Here is a 25,581-nt window from a genome sequence, read left to right as displayed (position 1 = left end):
TGTCCTTCACCTTTTCCGCAAAGCCCAGCCTGGGTGGTGAAGTTTATCTCCAAGACAAACAGAGCTGCCCCTGTGTCTGTGACTGCTTGTATTTGCTGATGATGTCATATCTGTCCTGGGCTTCCTGATCCAAGTGACTCCAGGGTGAGTCTCTGGTTATGGTGATTCATGCCTCCATCCACCCTGGCAGACAAGGATGTGACTCCAGGAGTGACCTGGTTCTCAGAGAGCTAAGCGAGGGTGAAATCCTACAGAGGAGGTGTGGCTGCTGATGAAGAGTGTTATGGAACAGTTCAATCCTGGGCTTAAAAATTTGATAAACCTAGGGAAAAATTATGAGAAAGCCATAAATGCTATGATCCTGGCAGGAAAAGCCTACTATGATGGAGTGGCCAAGATTGGTGAGATTGCCACCGGGTCCCCCATGTTGACTGAACTGGGCCATGTCCTCATAGAGATTTCAAGCACCCACGAGAAACTTGACGAGAGTCTTGATGAAAATTTTAAAAAATTCCACAAAGAGATCATCCATGAGCTGGAGAAGAAGATAGAACTTGACGTGAAATATATGAATGCAACTCTGAAAAGATACCAAACAGAACACAAGAATAAATTAGAGTCTTTGGAGAAATCCCAAGTGAGTTGAAGAAGATCAGAAGGAAAAGCCAAGGAGGACGAAACACACTCAAATATGAACACAAAGAAATTGAGTACGTGGAGACAGTTACTTCTCGTCAGAGTGAAATCCAGAAATTTATTGCAGATGGTTGCAAAGAAGCTCTGCTTGAAGAGAAGAGGTGCTTCTGCTTTCTGGTTGACAAGCACGGCAGCTTTGCAAACCACATACATTATTATCACTTACAGTCTGCAGAACTACTGAATTCCAAGCTGCCTCGGTAGCAGGAAACCTGCGTTGAAACCATCAAAGTGCCAGAGAAAATCATGAATATGATCGAAGAAATAAAGACCCCAGCCTGTACCCCCTTGTCCGGGACACCTCAGCCTTCGCCCATGATTGAGAGAAGCGATGTGGTTAGGAAAGATTACGACACCTTTTCTAAATGCTCACCAAAGATGCCCCCCGCTCCTTCAGGCCGAGCGCATACCAGTCCTTTGATTGATACGTTTAATAACCCAGCAACAGCCACACCAAAATCAGAAAGGATAAATAATTCAACAGATACTTCCGAATATCCCAGTTTACAACGATCAGTTTCGGTTGCAACGGGACTGAACATGATGAAAAAGCAGAAAGTGAAGACCATCTTCCCGCACACTGCAGGTGCCAACAAGACCTTACTCAGCTTTGCACAGGGAGACGTCATCACGCTGCTCATCCCTGAGAAGAAGGATGGCTGGGTGTATGGAGAACATGACACATCCAAGGCGAGGGGCTGGTTCCTGTCGTCATACACGAAGTTGCTAGAAGAAAATGAGACGGAAGCAATGACTGTGCCCACGCCAAGCCCCACGCCTGTGAGAAGCATCAGCACTGTGAACTTGTCTGAGAGCAGCAGTGTTGTCATCCCCCGACCCAACTACCTGGAATGCTTGTCCATGGGGGCAGCTGCCGACAAGAGGGCAGACGCGGCCAGAACTACATCCACCTTCAATTCGCCAGCGTCCAAGCCAGAGACCGTGGCTCCTAACGATGCCAACAGGACTGCGAAGCCACCTTTTCTCAGCGGAGAAAACCCCTTTGCCACTGTGAAGCTCCGCCCGACTGTGACGAATGATCGCTCAGCACCCATCATTCGATGAGAAGACAGCCAAGGACTCTCCTGGGCCTCTCCTGTTCTCCCTTTCGGAATGATGGGCGAGTCCTGTCTGCCTCGTGCTGTCGAGAAGCTTCAATGGAGGAGCCTGACTCCAATGTCGCCTGCCTGAGCAAATCATGCTTCTGTATCGCATAGTTGGGTTGACATGTTTCTGCCTTTAAGATAAATGAGTAATAGTCTAATGACCAACTCAATCATTTAAAATATTATCTTCTTATTCTGTTCAAGAAGCAGTGAACATGGTTTCAATCTTTACTGTATTTTAATGATTTTTTTTCTTAATAAAGCCAAAATAAGGAAAAAAAAAAAAAGAACACTTTTTAAAGAAAATGCTTTTCTATAATATAATTTTAAAAATTTGAAACAATGCAGATATTTAATGAATGGCTGTTGTTTAATTCAATATAACTTTAGATTTGAAATTATATGGCAAGTTTATTTGCAACAATTTATTCCTTTACATTTATCTGATTAATTAAAAAATAGTTTACTTAGATTACTTATGAGGATTGTGATGGTTATCATTTGAAGTTATTTCGCTATTAATCATTTTAATAGCTGGTGAATATCAGGTGTTTACCTAAATAAGAACTTTAAGATTAAGTGAATTTCTTTTGTCAGAAACTCAGGATTTAGCTGTTTCTATTGGATCATCAATATTACATTTTTTATTTATAAAAACATTACATGAAGGTAATTATCTCTTGGGCTGCAAGTTTTATAACCCTCTTGCTAAATTCTGACACTGATAATGTCTAGCAGAGATAAATATTAGACTGCTTGACCAATAAATCTAAACAATAACATATGTTGACTATTCTGAAGCCATTTCTAATTTTATTTTGCCAATAATTTCATACCAGCTTATTTATTTATATATTTTTTGAGACAGAGTCTTGTTCTGCCACCCAGTCGGGAGTGCAGTGGTGTGATATTGACTCACTGCAACCTCCACCTCCTGGGTTACAGTGATTCTCCTGCTTCAGCCTCATGAGTAGCTGGGACTACAAGCACATGCCACCACACCTGGCTAGTTTTTGTACTTTTAGTATGGATAGACAAGATTTCACCATATTGGCCAGGCTGGTCTCAAAATCCTGACCTGAGATGATCTGCCACCTCAGCCTCCCAAAGTACTGGGATTGCAGGCATGAAACACTGCTCCTGGCCCAAACCAGCTTATTTATTAAGAATTTACTTAAGTTACACGAAATTGAAAAATAATTTGCGCTTAAAGTTTCCATTTTTCTGATGCAGAGTTGATTTAAGTGTTTTTTTAATGCCAATTAATCAGAGCTCTTTTACATATTTTTGGCAGTGAAGCATTATATACATGACACATAAATATACATATTAGACATGTAGATAGAAATCTTATAGATTTGTAATACTTTCTTTTTTTCCTAATTTAGACTTCTAATTTTTTGATAACCTCTTTTATTACCCTAGGCAATTGTCAGCTAGATAGCCCAAAGTTTAAATACTAATAAGTCCTTAGTAAACATCACAACAAAATTTGCATCTCAGGATACAGAGAGACAGAGAGAAAGAGAGAGTCTGGTGTGCCAGTGGAGATTAAAAATGGATGCTAAATCAATCATAAAATTATAGAAATCTACTATAGTATTGCATAAGAGGACCAATTGTATTTAATGGATAGATTTAATTTTAACCTTTAGTCTCTATTTTTTAGCTGCATCTCTGAGCTCTGGGCAGAGATCATGCTGAATCCTGGTTATCTAAAAAGATAGAGATAACATGGAATTAGGTCATGTAATGATTTTGTAGTGTACTTTGTTACAAAGACTTTTTTTTTTTTGAGACGGAATTTCGCTGTTGTTACCCAGGCTGCAGTGCAATGGCGCGATCTTGGCTGATGCAACCTCCGCCTCCTGGGTTCAAGCAATTCTCCTGCCTCATCCTCCCGAGTAGCTGGGACTACAGGCGCACACCACCATGCCCAGCAAATTTTTGTATTTTTAGTAGAGACAGGGTTTCACCATGTTGACCAGGATCGTCTCGATCTCTTGACCTCGTGATCCACCCGTCTCAGCCTCCCAAAGTGCTGGGATTATAGGCGTGAGCCACTGCACCCAGCCAAGACTTTTTTTTTTTTTTAAACTAAAACACACACCTTCTTATCTTAAACACTCAAGAGTAGCTCCTGTTGTAATAACTATTTGTCAAAAAAGAAAAAAGGGCAAGGCACAGTGGTTCACACCTGTAATCCCTGCACTTTGGGAGGTCAAGGCCGGTAATCACCTGAGGTCAGGAGTTTGAGAACAGCCTGGTTAACATGGCGAAACCCCTTCTGTACTAAAAATACAAAAATTGGCCAGGCATGGTCGTGTGAACCTGTAATGCCCATTACTTGGGAGGCTGAGTCAGGAGAATCACTTTAACCTGGGAGTTGGAGGTTGTAGAGAACCGAGATTGCTCCATTGCACTTTAGACTGTGCAACAAGTGAAACTACGTCTAAACCCCTCCCCCTGCCACACACACACACAAAAAAATCAGGTAACACAAATAAAAAAGCAAGTAGTTTAAGATCTGAGAGCAACTGTCTTTTTATACTCTTGGGGTTCTATAAGGAAAATCAGAGGTTTCTTTTCAAAAAGTAATCTGTTGCCATCTCTGTTTTTCTTAAGGAATCCTAGGCTATTAGAAATTTTAGGTTCCTCGTAGCAGAAAGTGGTAAAAGGAAAGAGAGACAGGCAGAAGTAAATAGAGAAAAGAGAATTCAATTGACTGAGAAGAAAAACACTTTCTAAAAAAAAAAAGATTCTAGGAGTGAAAGGGCTCTTAAATATATATAATTTTTATATACATGTATTTATATATACATATATTTATAAATATATTTACATATACATGTATATATGTATGACACATGGATACATATATGTGTATACATCTTTGATATCTTGGATATTAGCTTTTAATTTCACTCCGTTGCCCAGGCTGGAGTGCAGTGGCACAGTCTCAGCTCACTGCAACTTCTGCCTTCCAGGTTCAAGTGATTCTCCTGCCTCAGCTTCCAGAGTTGCTGGAATTACAGGTGTGACACCATGCCTGGCCAGGTTCTGTATTTTTCATAGAAATGGGGTTTCACCATGTTGGTCAGGCTGGTCACAAACTCCTGACCTCGTGATCCACCTGCCTTGGCCTCCCAAAGTGCTGGGATTACAGGTGTGAGCCACTGCACCTGTCCTTTTTTTCTTCTTTTTAAAAACTTCAGTAGTTTTGGGCATTCACGTGGTTTTTGGTTACATGGATATGTTCTTTAGTGGTGATTTCTGAGATTTTGGTGCACCCATCATCTGAGCAGTGTACACTGTACTCAATGTATAGTCTTTTATTCCTCACCCTCTCCCACCTTTCCTCTTGAGTCTCCCAAGTCCATTGTGTCATTTTTATGCCTTTGCATCCTCATAGCTTAGCTTCCACTTATAAGTGAGAACATATGATGTTTGGTTTTCCCTTCATGAATGACTTCATTTAGAATAATGGTCTCCAACTCCATCCAGGTTGCTATGAATGCCATTATTTCATGCTTTTTTATGGCTGAGTAGTATTCCATGGTGTGTGTGTCTGTGTGTGTGTGTGTGTATATATATATATACACATATATATGTATATGTATATACATATATATACACATATATATGTATATGTATATACATATATATACACATATATATGTATATGTATATACATATATATATAAAACCATGTTTTCTTTACAGACTTGTTGTTTGATGGGCATTTGGTTTCATATTTTTACAATTGTGAATTGTGCTGCTATAAAAAACTGTGTGCAAGTGTCTTTTTTATAGAGTGACTTATTTCCCTCTAGGTAGGTATCCAGTAGTGGAACAAATAATAGATCTATTTTAGTTTTTAAAGGAGTTTTCATATTTTTTCCTAGTGGTTGTACTAGTTTCCATTCTGACCAGCAATGTAAAAGTTTTCCCTTTTCACCACATGCATCCCAATCTTTTTTTTTTTTTTTTTTTGATTTTTTGATTATGGCCATTCTTGCAGGAGTAAGCGGTGGTATTGCATTGTGGTTTTGATTTGTATTTCCCTGATAATTAGTGATGTTGAGCATTTTTCCATATGCTCTTTGGCCATTTGTGTATCTTCTTTGGGAATTGTCTTGAATCTCAGCACTTTGAGAGGCTCAGGTGGGTGGATTGCTTGAGCCCAGGAGTTTGAGTCAGGCTGGGCAGCATAGTGAAACCCTATCTCTACAATTGAGGCATTGTTCTCCATAATTTGGAACTTTCCTTCAGATTTGACCAAGTCAGGTATAGTTAATCAAACCCAATGCGAAAAAGATCAAAACAACAGAAACAGGAACAAAAAAATAAAAAAGTTAAGCAAAACAAACAATTGCTCAATTTATACAATTACTGGGCTTTCTAATGGTAGAAGAAATTAAGGCCAGCTGTTTATTAATTGAAATTTTAGTGAATGAGGAGAAATCCCATGACAAAACTCAAATTCAGCTACTTACCTAGGAATGAGGCTTAAGCTGAAGACTACTCTCTACCATCCTAGAAGTAGGAAAAAACTGAAATGTGTCTTCTCTGTTAGAAATCAGCTGAAACTCCAGAAAGGAGTTGCCTTCTTTTCCTCTTCATGGAAGCAAGAACACTCACCTGCCTTGTTGGAAGTGAGTAAAACTCCAGAAAAGGTATTATATGGCAAAATGAACCTTAGACCCCAACCAAATTTTGGGAGATCAGGGATTCTCTGGAGGGGATTTTCCTGGACTTTAGCAAATTGTCCTATTGATTTGAACAATAATAATAGCTCAAGCTGGTACCAAGTACTGATAGGAGATTTTTCAAAAGTCAGGGGCACCTCCACTCATAGTCCCTTTGTGGTTACCAGTTTGTAAACCAAGAAGTATCTAAGCCAAGTCTCAATCAATTTAGAAGTTTATTTTGTCAAAATTAAGAACAATGCCAGGAGAAAGAACATGGAATGACAGAAACAGTCTGTGGTCTGTGCCTTTCTCCAAGGGTGATTGTGAGGGCTTCAAAGGGGAAAAGCAGGCTGCAGGGCAATTAATATTGTACAATGAAAAATGCATAGCTATTTTATTCATTAAAAATGGGAAAATAGTCATGGAAAAGGCAAGTGGCTTGTCTAAGTTTATCTAAGAAATCTGTGGTGAAGCTGAGTCTTCCCATAGCTATGGAATTGTTTCTCAGAGAACCTACTGGTCTCTGCTATCTTGACAAGACCTTACTGTATTTTTGTGAAATTTATCATGTGTTTCATTCATTTATTTAGAACTCTGGCCTTAATAGCTGTACATTAGTAAAGCTATATTCCTATGCAAAAACCAGAAAATTCCCAGAGCAGAATAGCTTCTATTCCTGTAAGAAGATTTTCCTTTGAAAGTTGATCTTTAATGCTTCTGATGCCTTGAACAAAATTTTCTGAGTATGACCAACGCTCCAAGTAGGACAGTGTCAAACAGCTGAAAATGGACATCCCCTCAACCCTCAGGAACACACTCTGACTTTTAACAAGAGAAGGAAATCACCAGTGATGAGGCATTGGCGTGACCAAGGCTGATTTCACAAATAATTTGTCAACTATTGACAAGTTCTTTCATAAAGCATTTATGGGGGCTCTTCAGGCTGGTGCTGACATTTTCGTGATTAGGCAAAGAGTTTGGTGTTTTTTCTTCAGCCAGTCTGGTGACTGATAAAGTGATTGTGATCATAAAGTATAATGTTGATGAATAGTATGCCTGGGAGTCTTCTGCTGGAGATTCATTTACTGTACATGCTGACCATGTTGAGCTCATTGGTAGAGGTACCAAAGTGATCCTCCACCTTAAAGAAGACCAGACAGAGTACTTATAAGAGAGGTGGGTCAAAGAAATAGTAAAGAAGCACTTCATAGGCTATCGTATTACTTTTTATTTGGAAAAGGAATAAGAGAAAATCACTGACAATGAAACTGAGGAAGAGAAAGGCGAGAAAGAAGATAAAGATGATGAAGAAAAGCTTAAGATTGAAGATGTGGGTTCAAATGAAAAGGATGACACTGGTATAGATAAGAAAAAAAGAAAAGCAAGGCTGGATGAAATGGTTCATACCTGTTATCCCAGCACTTTGGGAGGCCAAGGCAGATGGATCACTTCAGGTCAGGAGTTCAAGACCAGCCTGGCCAACAAGGTCAAACCCCATATCTACTAAAAATATAAAAGTTAGCTGGACATGGTGGCCCACATTTGTAGTGTCAGATCCTCAGGTGGCTGAGGCTGGAGAATCATTTGAACCCGGGAGGTGGAGGTTGTAGTGAGCCGAGATGGTGCCACTGCACTCCAGCCTGGGCAATAGAGTGAGACTCAAAAAAAAAAAAAAAAATGCTGCGAAAGGTTAGCAAAGTTGGAAAATTTCTAATTAACATAGGGTAATTAAAATAGCTTCATAGGTGATGAAAGTAAGACGTGTTTTTTGTTAAGCGATAAAAAAATGTAGTTTTTGTCCCAAAGTAGAATGACTATCTGTTGCAAAACTAGAAAGAGAAAAGATTGTAGAAGGTTTGTGGAAGTTGAATCTTATAAAATAAATTTTATATGTGATCTTATTGGCTTAAGTTAGAAGAGAAGTTTTCTGTTTTTCTAAAATTCAACATTAATTTCAAAGGTATACACTGATACAAAACTAGAATTTGGTTCTCTCTGTTAAAACAAGATTTTTCTTGGAGTGTTGAGCTGCTCTTAGTGGCAAATAATGAAAACTTGTTCTTTACCTTTTTGCTTTTTAAAAAGTTCCCAAATGATTTGTGAGATCAGCCTTTGTCATACCAATGCCTCATCACTGGTGATTTCCTTCTCTTGTTCAAAGTCAGGGTGTGTTCCTGAGTGTTGGGGGAATGTCCATTTTCAGCTGTTTGATACTGTCCAACTTGGAACGTTTTGTCATATTCTCAGAAAATTTTGTTCAAGGCATCAGAAGCATTAGAGATCAACTTTCAGAGGAAAATCTTACAGGAATAGAAGGTATTCTGCTCTGGTTGAAAAAAAGTATGTGTTTTATCATAATAGTTCCCTGTGTTTTATGTTGTCTTTATTAAGCCTTTGATTACTTAAGAAATTGAGTCTTCTCTATTAAAGAGCTCAGGTTTTTCTACAAGTAGGCATTTTTTTCTTTAAAAAAAGAAATATGTAACTCTGTGTTTGCCTTTTTCTTTTCTTTTTGACACAGAGTCTTTCTCTGTCACCCAGGCTGGATTGCAGTGGCTATGTCTGGATTGCATGGCTCACTAGCAGCCTTAACCTCCTGGGTTTGGGTGATCTTTTCACCTCAGCCATCCAGCTAGCTAGGACTGCAGGTGTGTACCACCATGCCTAGCAAACTTTTAATTTTTGTAGAGATGAGGTTTTGCCTTGTTGCCCTGTTTTTTTTTTCTGTTTGTTTTTAGTGATAAGATCTTGCTCTATTGCCCAAGCTGGAGCACAGTGGTATGATCATAACTAAGTGCAACCTTGAACTCCTAGGCACAAGCAATTATCCCGCCTCTCAAATATCTAGGACTACAGGGGTATGCCACCATGCATGGCTAATTTTTCTTTCTTTCTTTTTCCCCCTCTTTCTTTCTTTCTTTTTTTTTTGTAGAGACACCATGTACCATATTGCTTAGACTCGTCTTGAACTTCTGACCTCAAGGGATTCTCCCACCTCAAGGCACTGGGATTATAGTGTGTTTGCCTTTTAAAGTCTTTTAATTATCACTCTGGTCAATGGGTTACTATTATTTCCACAGTGACCTGTAATTCTATTTTTATCAGGTGTCTTAAACCTTTGATATTTTTGACAAGCTTTTTTTTTTTTGAGACAGAGTTTCGCTCTTGTTACCCAGGCTGGAGTGCAATGGCGCGATCTCGGCTCACCGCAACCTCTGCCTCCTGGGTTCAGGCAATTCTCCTGCCTCAGCCTCCTGAGTAGCTGGGATTACAGGCACGTGCCACCATGCCCAGCTAATTTTTTGTATTTTTAGTAGAGACGAGGTTTCACCATGTTGACCAGGATGGTCTCGATCTCTTGACCTCGTGGTCTACGCGCCTTGGCCTCCCAAAGTGCTGGGATTACAGGCGTGAGCCACCGGACAAGCTTTTTAAGATCAAACTCTTAAGTCTTTTTAAAAATTTGCCTGAACCACATCTCTACTAAAATACAAATACTAGTTGAGCATGATGGTCGGTGCTTGTAATCCTAGCTACTTGGGAAGCAGAGACAGGAGAATCACTTGAACCCAGAGACAGTGGTTGCAGTGAGCCGAGATTGTGCCACTGCACTCCATCCTGGGTGGCTGAGCAAGACTCCATCTCAAAAAAACAAAAATTATTTGAAATTAACTTTAGAATTTTTCAGTTGGGCCCATGAAAAGCTACAAACAATGTGTTTCTCATTTTGTAAAGATATTAATTAGGTTTATATTATGTGTTGTGTTATACGGGAACCATTGTCAAATAAGTGATACTGGACTTTTTGAGTTATATCTATGGGTGCATTATTTATATGAATGTTCTAAAAATTGTGTGGGATTCTTAGAAATCTGATATGTTGTCATTCATGATATTGGCTATTTTGTTGAAATGTTGTATGACACAGAAATAACCCAATTTTCTGGCCAATTGCTGATTATAATAAATGTATTAGAGTTTAATCATGGTCATCTCAAGTCTTTGTTAACCACAGAGAGTGGTTTCACTTCTTCTCTAAAAGGATTTGCAATCAACTATAGTCCAAAGTTGCTTCTTCTTCAAGGAAACTCATGACAAGTAAGAATGGAAAGATCTCGATCCAAGATGGCTGATCACTAGCAGCTCGGGCACGTAGCTCCCAGTGAAAGCACAGAGAACAAGAGGACGCCACACTTTCAGACGAATATTTATTGCTCATGGACCAAGAGATTCCCAGCGGAGGAGCCCCACGGGTTGCCAGAGCGACTCTTGTGGCCGGCGTGGCGGTTTTGCTGGCGCCTTAGAGTGGCAGTTCTTGGTGCAGAATCTGGAGATTCCCGGGCAGAAAAGCACCATCAATCTTAACACTGCTGTTTTGGCTGGCGCAGTGGACTGCTCAGATTTCGGCGCTGGGAATCAAAAAGTTGGACGTCCGCTCAGAGACCTAGTTAGACAGTCGGTGATTACAAAGACGACAGAGGGATAAATATATAATGAAGGGAAGAAAGCAGCCTAAAAAGGCAGAGAATACTCAAAATCAGAATGCCTCTCCCTCAACAGGGGATCGCAATTCCTCATCAGTAACAGAACAAGGCTTAATGGAGAATGAGTGTGTTCCAATAACAGAAGCAGGTTTCAAAATGTGGGTGATAAGAAACTTCTGTGAATTAAAAGAACTTGTTCAAACCCAATGCAAAGAAACTAAGAACCTTGAAAAAAGGTTTGACGAAATGCTAACGAGAATGGACAATTTAGAGAGGAATATAAGTGAATTGATGGAGCCGAAAAACACAACACAAGAACTTCACGAAGTATGCTCAAGTTAAAACAGTCGAATTGATCAAACAGAAGAAAGGATATCAGAAGTCGAGGACCAGCTCAGTGAAATGAAACAAGAAGACAAGATTGGAGAAAAAAGGATAAAAAGGAATGAGCAAAGTCTCCAGGAAATATGGGACTATGTGAAAAGACCTAATTTACGTTTGATAGGTGTACCTGAATGTGACGAAGAGAATGAATCCAAGTTGGAAAATACTCTTCAGGATATCATTCAGGAAAACTTTCCCAACCTAGCAGGCAGGGTAATATTCAACTCCAGGTAATACAGAGAACACCACAAAGATATTCTTCAAGAAGAGCAACCCCAAGGCACATAATCGCCAGATTTATTAGGGTTGAAATTAAGGAGAAAATACTAAGGGCAGCCAGAGAGAAAGGTCAGGTTACCTATAAAGGGAAAGCTATCAGACTTACAGCAGATCTCTCAGCAGAAACCCTACAAGCCAGAAAAGAGTGGGGACCAATATCCTTAAAGAAAAGAACTTTCAACCCAGAATTTCATATCCAGCCAAACTAAGCTTTATGAGTGAAGGAAAAATTAAATCTTTTGCCAACAAACAAGTACGTAGAGACTTCACCACCACCAGGCCTGCTTTACAAGAGCTTCTGAAAGAAGCACTATACATATAAAGGAACAACCAATATCAGCCTTTCCAAAAATATATCAAAAAGCAACGAGCATTAACACAATGAAAAATTTACTCCAACTATTGGGCAAAACAGCCAGCTAGCATCAAATGCCAGTATTAAACTTATATATATTCTAATTGGATAAAAAGCCAAAACCCATCGGTGTGCTGCATCCAGACCCATCTCACATGCAACAATACACAAAGACTCAAAACAAAGAGAAGGAGGAAGATTTACCAACCAAACAGAATAAAAATAAACAAATAAACAAAAAGCAGGAGATGCAGTTCTCGCCTCTGATAAAGTAGACTTTAAAGCAACAAAGATCAAAAGAGGCAAAGAAGGACATTACATAATGGCAAAAGGATCAATGTAACAAGAAGAGCTAACAATTCTATAGATCAGCGAGACAGAAAATTAACAAGGACATTCACGACTTGAACTCAGACCTGGAACAACTAAACTTAATAAACATTTATAGAACTCCCCACTTCAAATACACAAAACATACATTACCACCTCACACCTATTCCAAAAGTGACTACATAATTGGAAATAAATCACTCCTCAGTAATCACATAGCATTTCATAGGTTTAAATGAAACATTGATTGGCTGTTTGTTATTTTCTTCCCTTATTCCTTCTTGACTACATCATTAAGTATAATTATTGGTATAAAAGAGATTTTCAATACCCATTGCTAAATTGCATTCTAGCCTGGGCAAGAAAGCAATATTCCCATTCTCTCTCTCTCTTTCTATTCCTTTTTCCTCCTCTTCTTCATTCTTTTTTTTTTTTTTTAAAAAAAGAAAAGAATGGAAAGAACTCTGATAAATACAGTTTTTGAATAACCTTAATGTTATACCATTGAACTGGGGAAGATTTCTAAGAACTCTAGAAAATTGACTGTTTTATAAAACTGCTAACCCAACATAAAGCAGAACAAGAATTATATACCAAGGAAATATTTGATAGTGGCAGACTTTTCTGCTAAGTGAGTCAGTACTGAAATTATTAAGATACACCATTTGAATGAAATCCATGACCCAAATCAAATCACTGAAGCACAGTACCATGCATGTTAATTAGAGAAACAAAACTGGTATTTAAGAGAATACAAATCGACTGTTAAATGTGGAAACATAGTTTTCCTGTGAGTTTTATTTTCTTTTTAAATTTTTAAATTTTTCTTAATTTTTTTTTGTTTTTCTTAATTTAATTTTTTATTGCATTGTAGGTTTTGGGGTACATGTGAAGAACATGCAAGATTGTTCCATAGGTACACACATGGCAGTGTGATTTGCTGCCTTCCTCCCATCACTTATATCTGGCATTTCTCCCCATGCTATCTCTCCCCAACTCACCACCCCCCACTGTCCCTCCCCTATTTCCCCATGACAGACTCCAGTGTGTGATGCTCCTCTCCCTGTGTCCATGTGTTCTGATTGTTCAACACCCACCTATGAGTGAGAACATGCAGTGTTTGATTTTCTGTTCTTGTGTCAGTTTGCTGAGAATGATGGTTTCCAGGTTCATCCATGTCCCTACAAAGGACACAAACTCATCGTTTTTGATGGCTGCATAGTATTCCATGGTGTATATGTACCACATTTTCCTTGTCCAGTCTATCATCGATGGGCATTTAGGTTTGTTCCAGGTCTTTGCTATTGTAAACAGTGCCACAATGAACATTCGTGTGCATGTGTCCTTATAGTAGAATGATTTATTATCCTTTGGATATATACCCAGTAATGGGATTGCTGGGTCAAATGGAATTTCTATTTCTAGGTCCTTGAGGAATGGCCACACTGTCTTCCACAATGGTTGAACTAATTTACACTCCCACCAACAGTGTAAAAGTGCTCCTATTTCTTCACATCCTCTCCAGCATCTGTTGTCTTCAGATTTTTTAATGATCACCATTCTAACTGGCGTGAGATGGTATCTCAATGTAGTTTTGATTTGCATTTCTCTAATGACCGGTGATGATGAGCATTTTTTCATGTTTGTTGGCCTCATGTATGTCTTCTTTTGTAATGTGTCTGTTCATATCCTTCACCCACTTTTGAATGGCCTTGTTTTTTTTTTTCTTGTAAATCTGTTTTAGTTCTTTGTAGATTCTGGATGTCAGCCCTTTGTCAGATGGGTAGATTGCAAAAATTTTTCACCAATCTGTTTGTTGCTGATTCACTCTAATGACTGTTTCTTTTGCTGTGCAGAAGCTGTGGAGTTTGATTAGGTTCCATTTGTCTATTTTGGCTTTTGTTGCCAATCCTTTTGGTGTTTTGGTCATAAAGTCCTTGCCTATGCCTATGTCCTGAATGGTTTTGCCTAGATTTTCTTCTAGGGTTTTATGATGTTAGGTCCTATGTTTAAGTCTTTAATCCATATGGAGTTAATTTTAGTGTAAGGTGTCAGGAAGGGGTCCAGTTTCTGCTTTCTGCACATGGCTAGCCAGTTTTCCCAATACCATTTATTAAAGAGGGAATCTTTTCCCCATTGCTTGTTTTGTCAGGTTTTTCAAAGATCAGAAAGTTGTAGATGTGCGGTGTTGCCTTCGAGGCCTCTGTTCTGTTCCATTGGTGTATATCTGTGTTTTGATACCAGTACCATGCTGTTTTGATTACTTGTACCCTTGTAGTATAGTTTGAAGTCCGGTAGTGTGATGCCTCCCACTTTGTACTTTTTGCTTAGAATTGACTTGGCTATGCGGGCTGTCTTTTGGTTCCATATGAAGTTTAAGGTGTTTTTTCCAGTTCTGTGAAGAAGGTCATTGGTAGCTGGATTGGGATAGCATTGAATCTGTAAATTACTTTGGGCAGTATGGCCATTTTCATGATATTGATCCTTCCTAACCATGAGCATGGAATGTTTCTCCATCTGTTTGTGTCCTCTCTTATTTCGTTGAGCAGTGGTTTGTAGTTCTCCTTGAAGAGGTCCTTTACATTCCTTGTTAGTTGTATTCCTAGGTATTTTTTTCTCTTTGTAGCAATTGTGAATGGCAGTTCATTCTTGATTTGGCTCTCTTTAAGTCTGTTATTGGTATATAGGAATACTTGTGAGTTTTGCACATTGATTTTGTATCCTGAGACTTTGCTCAATTTGCTTATCAGTTTTAGGAGATTTTGGGCTGAGATGATGGGGTCTTGTAAATATACAATCATGTCATCTGCAAATAGAGACAATTTGACTTCCTCCTTTCCTAATTGAATACTCTTTATTTCCTTTTCTTTCCTGATTGCTCTGGCTAGAACTCCCAATACTATGTTGAATAGGAGTGTTGAGATAAGGCATCCTTGTCTAGTGCCAGATTTCAAAGAGAATGCCCATTCAGTATGATATTGGCTGTTGGTTTGTCATAAATAGCTTTTAGTATTTTGAGATACGTTTCATCAATACCTAGTTTATTTTGGGTTTTTAGCATAAAGGGCTGTTGAATTTTGTCAAGGCCTTCTCTGCATCAGTTGAGATAATCATGTGATTTTTGTCTTTGGTTCTGTTATGTGGTGAATTACGTTTATAGACTTGCAATGTTCAACCAGCCTTGCATCCCCGGGAGGAAGCTTACTTGATCATGGTGGATAAGCTTTTTGATGTGCTGCTGGATTTAGTTTGCCAATATTTTATTGAAGATTTTTGCATCTATGTTCATCATGGATGTTAGCCTGAAGTTTTCTTTTCTTGCTGAATCTCTGCTGGGTTTTGGTATCAGGATGATGTTGGTCTCGTAAAATGATTTGGGAAGGATTCCCTCTTTTTTGATTATTTGGAATAGTTTCAGAAGGAATGGTACCAGCTCCTCTTTGTGTGTCTGGGAAAATTTGGCTGTTTACCCGTCTGGAACTGGGCTTTTTTTTGGGTGGTTGGCTCTTAATTGCTGCCTCAACTTCTGCCTTTGTTATCTGTCTATTCAGGGTTTTGACCTTTCTGGTTTAGGCTTGGGAGGATGCAAGTGTCCAGGAATTTATCCATTTCTTCCAGGTTTACTAGTTTATTTGCATAGAGTTGTTTGTAATAATCTCTGATGATGGTTTGTATTTCTGTGGAATCTGTGGTGATATCCTTTTTATTATTTTTTATTGCATCTATTTGATTCTCTTTTCTTTTTTATTAATCTGGCTAGTGGTCTGTCTATTTTGTTGATCTTTTCAAAAAACCAGCTTCTGGATTTATTCATTTTTTGAAGGGTTTTTTATGTCTCTCTCTCCTTCAGTTCTGCTCTGATCTTAGTTATTCTTGTCTACTACTAGCTTTTGAGTGTTTTTGATCTTGCTTCTGTAGCTCTTTCAATTTTGAGGATAGAGTGTTAGTTTTAGATCTTTCCTTGCTTCTCATGTGGGCATTTATTGCTATATATTTTCCTCTAGACATTGGTTTAAATGTGTCCCAGAGATTCTGGTATGTTGTATCTTCATTCTTGTTGGTTTGGAAGAACGTCTTTATTTCTGCCTTCATTTCATTGTTGATCCAGTCAACATACAAGAGCCAGTTGTTCAACTTCCATGAAGCTGTGTGGTTCTGAGTTAGTTTCTGAATTCTGAGTTCTGACTTCATTGCACTGTGTCTGAGAAACTGTTTGTTATGATTTCCATTCTTTTGCATTTGCTGAGGAGTGATTTACTTCTAATTATGTTGTCAGTTTTAAAGTAGGTGTGATGTGGTGCTGAAAAGAATGTATATTCTATGGATTTGGGGTGGAGAGTTCTGTAAATATCTATTAGGTTTTCTGTTCCAGGTCTGAGTTCAAGTCCTGGATATCCTTGTTAATATTCTGTCTCGTTGATCTGTCTAATATTGACAATGGGGTGTTAAAGTCTCCCACTATTATATAGGAGTCTAAGTCTCTTTTTAAGTGGTTAAGAACTTGCCTTATGTATCTGGGTGCTCCTGTATTGGGTGCATATATATTTAGGATCATTAGCTCTTCTTGTTGCATTGATCCTTTTACCATTATGTAATGTTCTTCTTTGCCTCTTTTGATCTTTGTTGGTTAAAGTCTATTTTATCAGAAATGAGAATTGCAACTCCTGCCTTTTTTTGCTCTCCATTTGCTTGGCAAATCTTTCTCTATCCCTTTATTTTGAGCCTTTGTGTATTCTTGCATGTGAGATGGGTTTCCTGGATACAGCACACCAATGGGTTTTGGCTTTTTATCCAATTTTCCAGTCTATGTCTTTTGATTGGGGCATTTAGCCCATTTACAATTAGGGATATTGTTATGTGTGAATTTGATCCTGCCATTTTGATGCTAGTTGACTGTTTTGCCCATTAGTTGATTCAGTTTCTTCATTGTGTTGATGCTCTTTACCATTTGGTATGTCTTTGGAGTGGCTGGTACTGGTTGTTCCTTTCTATGTGTAGTGCTTCTTTCAGGAGCTTTTGTAAAGCAGGCCTGGTGGTGATGAAATCTCTGAGCAATGGCTTGTTTGTAAAGGATTTTATTTCTCCTTCACATATGAAGCTTAATTTGGTTGGATATAAAATTCTGGGTTGAAAATTCTTTTCTTTAAGGATGTTGAATATTGGTCCCCACTCTCTTCTGGCTTGTAGGGTTTCTGCTGAGAGATCTGCTGGGGGTCTGATGGGCTTCCCTTTGTGGGTAACCCGACCTTTCTCTCTGGCTGCCCTTAGCATTTTCTCCTTCATTTCAACCCTGGTGAATCTGACAATTATGTGCCTTGGTGTTGCTCTTCTTGAGGAATATCTTTGTGGTGTTCTCTGTATTTCCTGTACTTGAATATTGGCCTGCCTTGCTAGGTTGGGGAAGTTTTCCTGGATAATATCCTGAAGAGTATTTTCCAACTTGGATTAATTCTTTCCATCACATTCAGGTACACCTATCAAATGTACATTAGGTCTTTTCACGTAGTACCATAATTCTTGGAGACTTTGTTCATTCCCTTTTACCCTTTTTTCTCTAATTGCCTTCTTGCTTTATTCATTGAGTTGATCATTGAACTCTGATATCCTTTATTCTGCTTGGTCGATCAATTCAGCTGTTGAAACTTGTGTATGCTTCGTGAAGTTCTCGTGTTGTGTTTTTCAGCTCCATCAATTCACTTATATTCCTCTCTAAGTTGTCCATTCTCATTAGCATTTCATCAAATCTTTTTTCAACGTTCTTAGTTTCTTTGCATTGGGTTAGAACATGTTTTTTTAGCTCACAGAAGTTCCTTATTACCCAACTTCTGAAGCCTGATTTTGTCAATTCATCACACTCATTCTCTATCCAGCCTTGTTCCCTTGCTGGTGAGGAGTTGTGATCCCTTGTAGGAGGAGAGGTGTTCTGAATTTGGGTGTTTTCATCCTTTTTGTGCTCATTTCTTCCCATCTTTATCTACCTGTCGTCTTTGTAGTTGTTGACTACAGAGTTTATCTACCTGTCATCTTTGTAGTTGTTGACTTTCAGATTGGATCTCTGAGTGGACATCCAGTTTGTTGATGATGAAGTTATTTCTTTCTGTTACTTAGTTTTCCTTCTAACAGTCAGGCTCCTCTGCTGTAGGACTGCTGAGGTCCAATCCAGGCCCTACTTGCCTGGGGATCACCTGCAGCTCCTGCAGAACAGTAAGGGTTGCTGCCAGTTTCTTCTTCTGCTATTTTTGTCCCAGAAGGACACCCTCCAGATGTCAATCTGAGCTCTCCTTTATGAGGTGACTCTGGATATACGGGGGTCAGGGAGCTGCTTGAGGAAACAGTCTGTCCTTTACAGGAGCTGAAGTTCTGAGCTGTGAGCTCTGTTGTTCATTCAGAACTGCTGGGCAGGTACGTTTAAGACTACTGCAGCAGAACTCATAAACACCTATTTTTTCTTTGTCCTAGATGCTCTGTCCTGGGGAGGTAGCGCTTCATTTGTAAGTTTCTCCATCCAGCCTTGTTCCCTTGCTGGTCAGGAGTTGTGATCCCATAGAGGAGGAGAGGCATTCTGGTTTTGGGTGTTTTCATCCTTTTTGTGCTGGTTTCTTCCCATCTTTGTGGATTTATCTACCTGTCATCTTTGTAGTTGTTGACTTTTAGATTGGGTCTCTGAGTGGACATCCAGTTTGTTGATGATGAAGTTTTTTCTTTCTGTTTCTTAGTTTTCCTTCTAACGGTTAGGCTCCTCTTCTGTAGGACTGCTGAGGTCCACTCCAGACCCTGCTTGCCTGGGGATCACCTGCAGTGGCTGAAGAACAGTAAGGGTTGCTGCCAGTTTCTTCTTCTGCTATCCTTGGCCCAGAAGGATACACGCCAGATGTCAATCTGAGCTCTCCTTTATAAGATGACTCTTTGGATATATGGGGGTCAGGGAGCTGCTTCAGGAGACAGTCTGTCCTTTATAGGAGCTCAAATGCTGAGCTGTCAACTCCGTTGTTTATTCAGAGCTGCTGGGCAGGCATGTTTAAGTCTGCTGCAGTAAAACTCATAAACACCATTTTTTTTTTTCCCTAGATGCTCTGTCCTGGTGAAGTAGGGCTTCATTTATAAGTTTCTGTCATGCTGCTGCCTTTTTATAGGGCTTCCCTTCCCCACGAGGAGGCAGCCTAGTCACAGTCCGCCTGCAGAGGCTTTGCTGAGCTGCTGTGGACTCCGCCCCACTGCCGTGTAAACTTCGTGTATATTTATTTGAGTATAGTTAGAATTGCCTCAGCAATGGTGGTCCACCTTTGTAATGGTGGACTCTCTCTGTAATGGTGGGCTGCCTTGGCAATGGTTGGCTGCCTCAGCAATGGCGAACTATGTCTGTAGTGGTGGAGTGCCTCGGCAATCGCGGACACTCCCCTCCGCAGACGTGAACCTCCCTGGGTTCAGCTCTGCTTGCTGTGAAACTCAATCCAGAGCGTTTCAGTTTGCTGTTTTTTTGTGTGGGTGATACCAGCTGAGCCTGATCACCTGGCTCCCTGCCTTAGACCCCTCTTTTTTTTTTTTTCCCGTTGTATGGTTGACTCTGTCTCCCAGGCATTTCAGTTGCCTGTTGAAATGGCACCAGGATCTGTGTGACTTCCTGTACGGTGACCTACTGCACCAGCATAAACAGCTATGAGGAGATTTGTGGCACCTTTGTGCCTGGGAACCTCCTGGCCTGGCTCCCTGTTTCAGTCCACTTTTTATCAGTTGAATTGGTGACTCTGTCTCCCAGGAACTCCAATCGCCAGCTAAAATGGCCCCCAGACCCATGTATTTTGTGCAGAAACCCATTGTGCCAGCCAAAACAGTCACGCTGGTGACCTGGTGGCTCCTCCACCTGGGAATCTCCTGGTCTGTGGGCAATAAAAATCCATCTGGAAATGCGGCATCCACTCACCCTCCATGCTTTCGCTGGGAGCTACAATCCTGAGCTGCTCCTAATTGGCCATCTTGGATTGAATTTTCTTTCTGAGTCATTAAAACTCCCATTGGTAAAAGCTTTGTACTCCATGAATTAAAATGAAAGAGGTAAAATGATCCAAATTGTGAAAAAATATTGGGTTTGTGACTGTTCTAAAACTGTTAACTTTGTTTATGACCAATATTTGGCTTGTGAAACATATAATCCTGGGAAGACACTTGATATATTTTGGCTCTGTGTCCCCACCCAAATCTCATGTTGAATTGTAATTCCCAATGTTGTGGGAGGGACCTGGTGGGAGTGATTGGATCATGGGCATCAATTTCCCCTTTGCTATTTTAGCGATAGTGAGTTCTCACAAGATCTGGTGGTTTAAATGTATGTAGCACTTCCCCCTTCACTCTCTCTCCTGCCACCATATAAAGATCTGCTTGATTCTTCTTTGCCCTTCCGCCATGATTGTAAGTTTCCTGAGGCTTCCCCAGTCATGCCTCTTGTATAGCCTGTGGAATGATGAGTCAATTAAACCTATTTTCTTCATAAATTACCCAGTGTTATGTAGTTCTTTATAGAAGTGTGAGAATGGACTAATGCAACAGCCAGTACTTTAACATTTCATAGAGGGATTTCATTCAATTGCCATTTTCAATGCATGTTTTCTGATTGTATAGAAACTTCACATGAAGGAAAGCAGATGTCATTATAGTAACTAAAAGGTTATTACAATGTGTATTTCTCTCATGGGGCATTCCTGAAAAAGTTTCCAATGATAAATGTACTTGTTTTACTGGAAAAGTTGTAAAACAGTTAAATAAGATAGTAGAAATACAATGGCATTAGACAAAGCTAAATAAATTAATTAGATACCTTGGTTAAAGGTATTGAATATTGATGTCATTCAGATTCACTTCCACTGGAAAATATAAGTTGAACTTAAGTTCCCTAAATTTTGCTTTTTGCTCACACTGTTGCCCAGGTGAGAACCTAACCAAGAGGGAGAAATTATTAAGCAAAATTATGAGAGGTGAGTGCTTGCACTGAGGTCTTGCACTTTGCTCCAACAGATCAGACCAAACCAAAAATGAAGTCACTCATGCTAAATGCCACATAATCAAATGGAAACTTTAAAGAAGCAGATAAATCCCAAAACAGACCAGTGTTTTTTTTTTCCCCCTGAAAACAACAGATTTTAGTCTACTTTAGTCAACAGACTAAGAAACTCCTACCTGCTTTAATCCTTCCAGAAGTGACTTAGGTGGCCTGATATTAACTAATCAGGTTTTTCCCCTTGTTGTTCTGTTTGTTTGTCCCCACCTTACAAAATCCATTGGTTTGATATTTCCCAGTGGGATTTGAGACCAAATAAATCCATTATAATGGTGACAGAGAGTGACATCAATGCCTACAGTTTTGGTCCACATCTCAAAATTGAAAAGTTGAACAAAAGGGCAGAACTATTAAATTAAGTTCAGCCTAAAGGTGCCTCTGTACATATTTTAAGTTTGTCCTAAAGGTTTCTCCATACAGAGTCAACTGTGATCTACCTTGTGTCAACAAACTGTAATCCACTCTTGTAAAAAGTAGCTGAGTCTCAGCCAATCACAGTAGTTGATTTTCAGTCAATCATAGGCAGCCAACTGTTCAAATAAAGTTGAATTAAGATGACACTGAATTCTAGCCAATCTAGCTGTCTCAGTACCTCACCTTCATTTTCTGTATGTCACTTACATTTCTCTGGCTATAAATATAACCTGCACATGTGATGGGGCAGAACATTTTGAACCATTTTGGTCTAGACTGCTGCCTGATTCTAGAATCACAAATAAAAGCCATAAGATCTATAAAACCAGATTTGTTGTAATTTTTTCTTTTAACAAATCTTAAGAAGTCCAAAATAGGACAATTGTATACTAAAATCTGATAACAGATGTGACTGTTACTGAAACTTCTGTGTAAATTCAAGGGAAAAACAGAAGGAGCACATTGTAGGTGCTCAAAAATTTTAAAATAAATGTAATTCAGAGAAATATTGGCCATTTGCAGCAATTTGGGCTTATTATATTTATACTTTTCTGGATAATTAAAAATAATGTAAAAAGTGAAGTGGAAGCCCTCTTATCTGATTCTATAGTTGGTCTTGTCACCATGAAAAACTATCCTCAGACTTGCAGATAAGTCATTTGGGTTTACTTAAAGATTGATAAACCCAAATTTTCTACCCTCCTTTGGTGAGAATTCCAGACTGTCGTCAGAATAAAGCTTTTATACCAGATATTGAGGTCAGTAATATAAGAGCAGTGTATTTTTAAGGATCAAAAGTTTACACAAATATTCCCAGATGTTAATGCCAGATATTATGGTTTGATTTTTAACCACTGACAGACTTGTATTTTGGGTCACATAGACTGTAGTTTGTTTTATTTATTTATTTGTTTGTTTATTTATTTTAGTGTAGATTCATGATTTATTTTTGAAAGTGGAAATATTAAGTCACTGGGCATGAGTATTTTTGAAGCTCTTGATCCATGTTGACAAACTATCCTCTAGAAAAGTTGCACTAAGGACGAAATCTCCTGCAATGTAGAAGAGGGTCCATTTCAAGCACCTCTCCAATATTGAGCAAAGTTCATTTTAGAATCTTGTGGTATACACATTAGACAGATATTTTTATCTAAATACATACATTATATATATATATATATAATGTTTATATAATATATATACATATAAAATGAGGATATAAAACAACACTTTAGTGTTAATCAAAAAAGTTCATTAAAGTGGAGATCATTCAAAAGAAAATAAATACCTTAAATATTTTACTTTAGAATAAAATGTATAAATGAACATTTTATCAGTCTTTTGGTAGAGGGTGAAAGCATTTATTTTTTTTGACAGAGTTTTACTCTTGTTGCCCAGGCTGGAGTGCAATGGATTATTTTGGCTGACTGCAACCTCTGCCTCAGGGTTCAAGTGATTCTCCTGCCTCAGCCTCCCAAGTAGCTGGGATTACAAGTGTGAACCACCATGCCTTGCTAATTTTGTATTTTTAATAGAGACAGGGTTTCACTATGTTAGGCCTCTGGTCCCAAACTCCTGACCTCAGGTGATCCACCTGACTCTGCCTCCCAAAGTGCTGGGATTATAGGCATGAGCCACCTTGCCTGGCTGATGAAGGCTTTTGTTAAAAATTATTTTAAAGTAGTTTACTGATGTGAAGCTTTTAGGTTTAGAATTTTTCAAAGTTTTTATCACTTCTATTATTTATCTTTTATAGTTTTCTTGTCTTTGTAGTTTCGAAAGAACGTTGTTTTCCTCAATTACCTTTTGTGAAGTCATTCCAAAGAATCCAAGTTTGTTTTCTTTAATATTTTCTTTCTTTTTCAGTGAATAATCACTTTGCATATTATTTAATTAGATATATTTAAAGCAAGTACAATTGACTTAAGTAGTTCAGGATCAAATGATTCATGCTTGGAAAACAGGCACTTCAGTGGGAGCTAGGGAGTGGAAGCACATCAGAGCCTACCTGCTTGATCCTGAGACTTCCTCTTGTTTTGTGAGTCTATCTATGTTTCAAAGTGGGAATGGAGAGCATTTGCTAGATAATTAATTGATGATCAGTTAAAAGAGACTCTATTTTACAAAGTTTTTGTTTCACCTACCAGTAATATCAAAGGAACATTTTATTATGAATTATTCATATTGTCTGTTAATACTAACCAAATTTTTAGGTACTTGTCTTTCCCTCAAGAAAATATACTGATGTAAATTGGCTTAGCAATAGAGGGCATTTTGTGTTTGCTAAATGATTTGGTCCAAATTATTTCATATGCAACTGAAAAATATTTACTAATGAATTTAAATGCCTATTCTATCACAAGAGGGCACTCATGCCCCATTTTTAAAGCAAGTTCTATTTCAGGCATCAATTCTAGAGGAATTAAAACTGAAATAAAATTTAGACCTATCCATTGAATTTCAACTTCAGTAAACTGTTTTTTATCTGATGTAACTGGGGATTGGTGATCCTGTTTATGCAAATACAGAAATTTTTAATCCATATATTAAAACATAATTTTCACAGAATATAAAAATACAAAAAATTTGCCATACTAAACAATATTTCATTTTTTGATGAATCATCCCAAGGTCTTCATTAATTTAAAATGAAATTACTTCATTGATTGTGGAATTACTGAAATGGGATTTCTAATAATTTATCAGAGTCAATCAACATTATTGAACATCTGCTCATTGGTGTTTGTGTTCTTTGGATGGAAATTTTGCTGTATTTTGCAATTCATTTAAAATTTTGGTTTTAATAGTTGTAGTTTGTATTAGTAATCTGTTGCTGCCTAACAAATTACTCGAAACTATAGTGGTTTAAAGGAATAATCATTTATTATCTTATAATTTCCGAGGGTCAGGATTCTGGGAGCAGTTAACTAGGGTGCCTCTGGCTGAAAGTCCCTCTCAAGATGGCAGTCAAGCTCTTGGCTTGGGCTGCAGTCATCTTAAGGTTTAACTGGGGCTGAAGGATTTGGTTCTAAATGTACTCACATGGGCACCTACACAGGGCAGCCTGGCAAAACAGAAAGTGCTTCCTTCAGGTCAAATGATCTAAAGAGGAACAAGAGCGAGTATCCAAGATGAAGGCCACAGTCTCATTATAGGCTAATATTCAAAGTGCATTCCCATTAGTCTGCCATATTTTGTTTGTTAGAAATGAATCATTAAGTCCACCCATACTTAAAAGGCTGAGGGTTACATGGGGGTGTGAATATTAGGAGACGGAAATTACTGGGAGCTAACAGAGAGGCTCTTATTACATAACTGGATAAAGAAACCATCATGTAGAGAAAGAAATGTCCCTAGGTAGACAGGATTAAGGATTATTATTTTGTTAGTAAGTAAATTTGAACATGAAAGTGTTGTAGTATACAACGTTTTAACAAGAATAGGATTAACACAAATATTTGAATTTGAACTCAAGCTATTCTTTATTTTCTTGTTAAATCAGATTTTTCAGAAAAAAATAAGCAAAGAAACAAATAGGGAGAATTAGTTAAAAAAAAATTGCTAAGATACCAAAGAAAATGGACATTAATTTCTTCTCAGGTTCTCCTTCCAGAGTAATCCAGTTGTCACTTGTTCACCTTTACTGTAAAAAGAATGGTTGGATTTTGCTAGTTTTGTAGTGCCTTGATACTTGATCATTTGACTATTAGTTTCATGTTAACTTTGTAACTTTCCCAAGTGTAGACTAGAATATGTTGCTTAGCTATTTTATTTTTCTATTTAAGTGTTT

At 38.5% G+C, this 25,581-nt stretch overlaps 1 protein-coding gene and 1 pseudogene across 1 annotated transcript; both read left to right on the top strand.

Annotated features, from left to right (window-relative positions):
- The first annotated feature begins 271 nt into the window (after positions 1 to 271).
- Positions 272 to 1,761, top strand: LOC105728463 (brain-specific angiogenesis inhibitor 1-associated protein 2-like protein 1). The gene is given in 2 exon segments (XM_064360375.1): positions 272 to 635; positions 638 to 1,761. Coding segments are annotated over 2 exon segments (1,488 nt in total).
- Positions 1,762 to 2,465: 704 nt separating this feature from the next.
- On the top strand, positions 2,466 to 8,022 carry LOC105728462 (heat shock protein HSP 90-beta-like; annotated as a pseudogene).
- Positions 8,023 to 25,581: the final 17,559 nt, after the last annotated feature.

The sequence above is a fragment of the Aotus nancymaae genome, unplaced genomic scaffold (assembly GCF_030222135.1).
Source record: "Aotus nancymaae isolate 86718 unplaced genomic scaffold, 86718_ANA_hifiasm-v0.15.2.pri h1tg000040l, whole genome shotgun sequence".
Lineage (NCBI taxonomy): Eukaryota > Metazoa > Chordata > Mammalia > Primates > Aotidae > Aotus > Aotus nancymaae.
The sequence above is the reverse complement of the archived record's forward strand: the minus strand, read 5'-3'. Positions and strand labels throughout refer to the sequence as shown.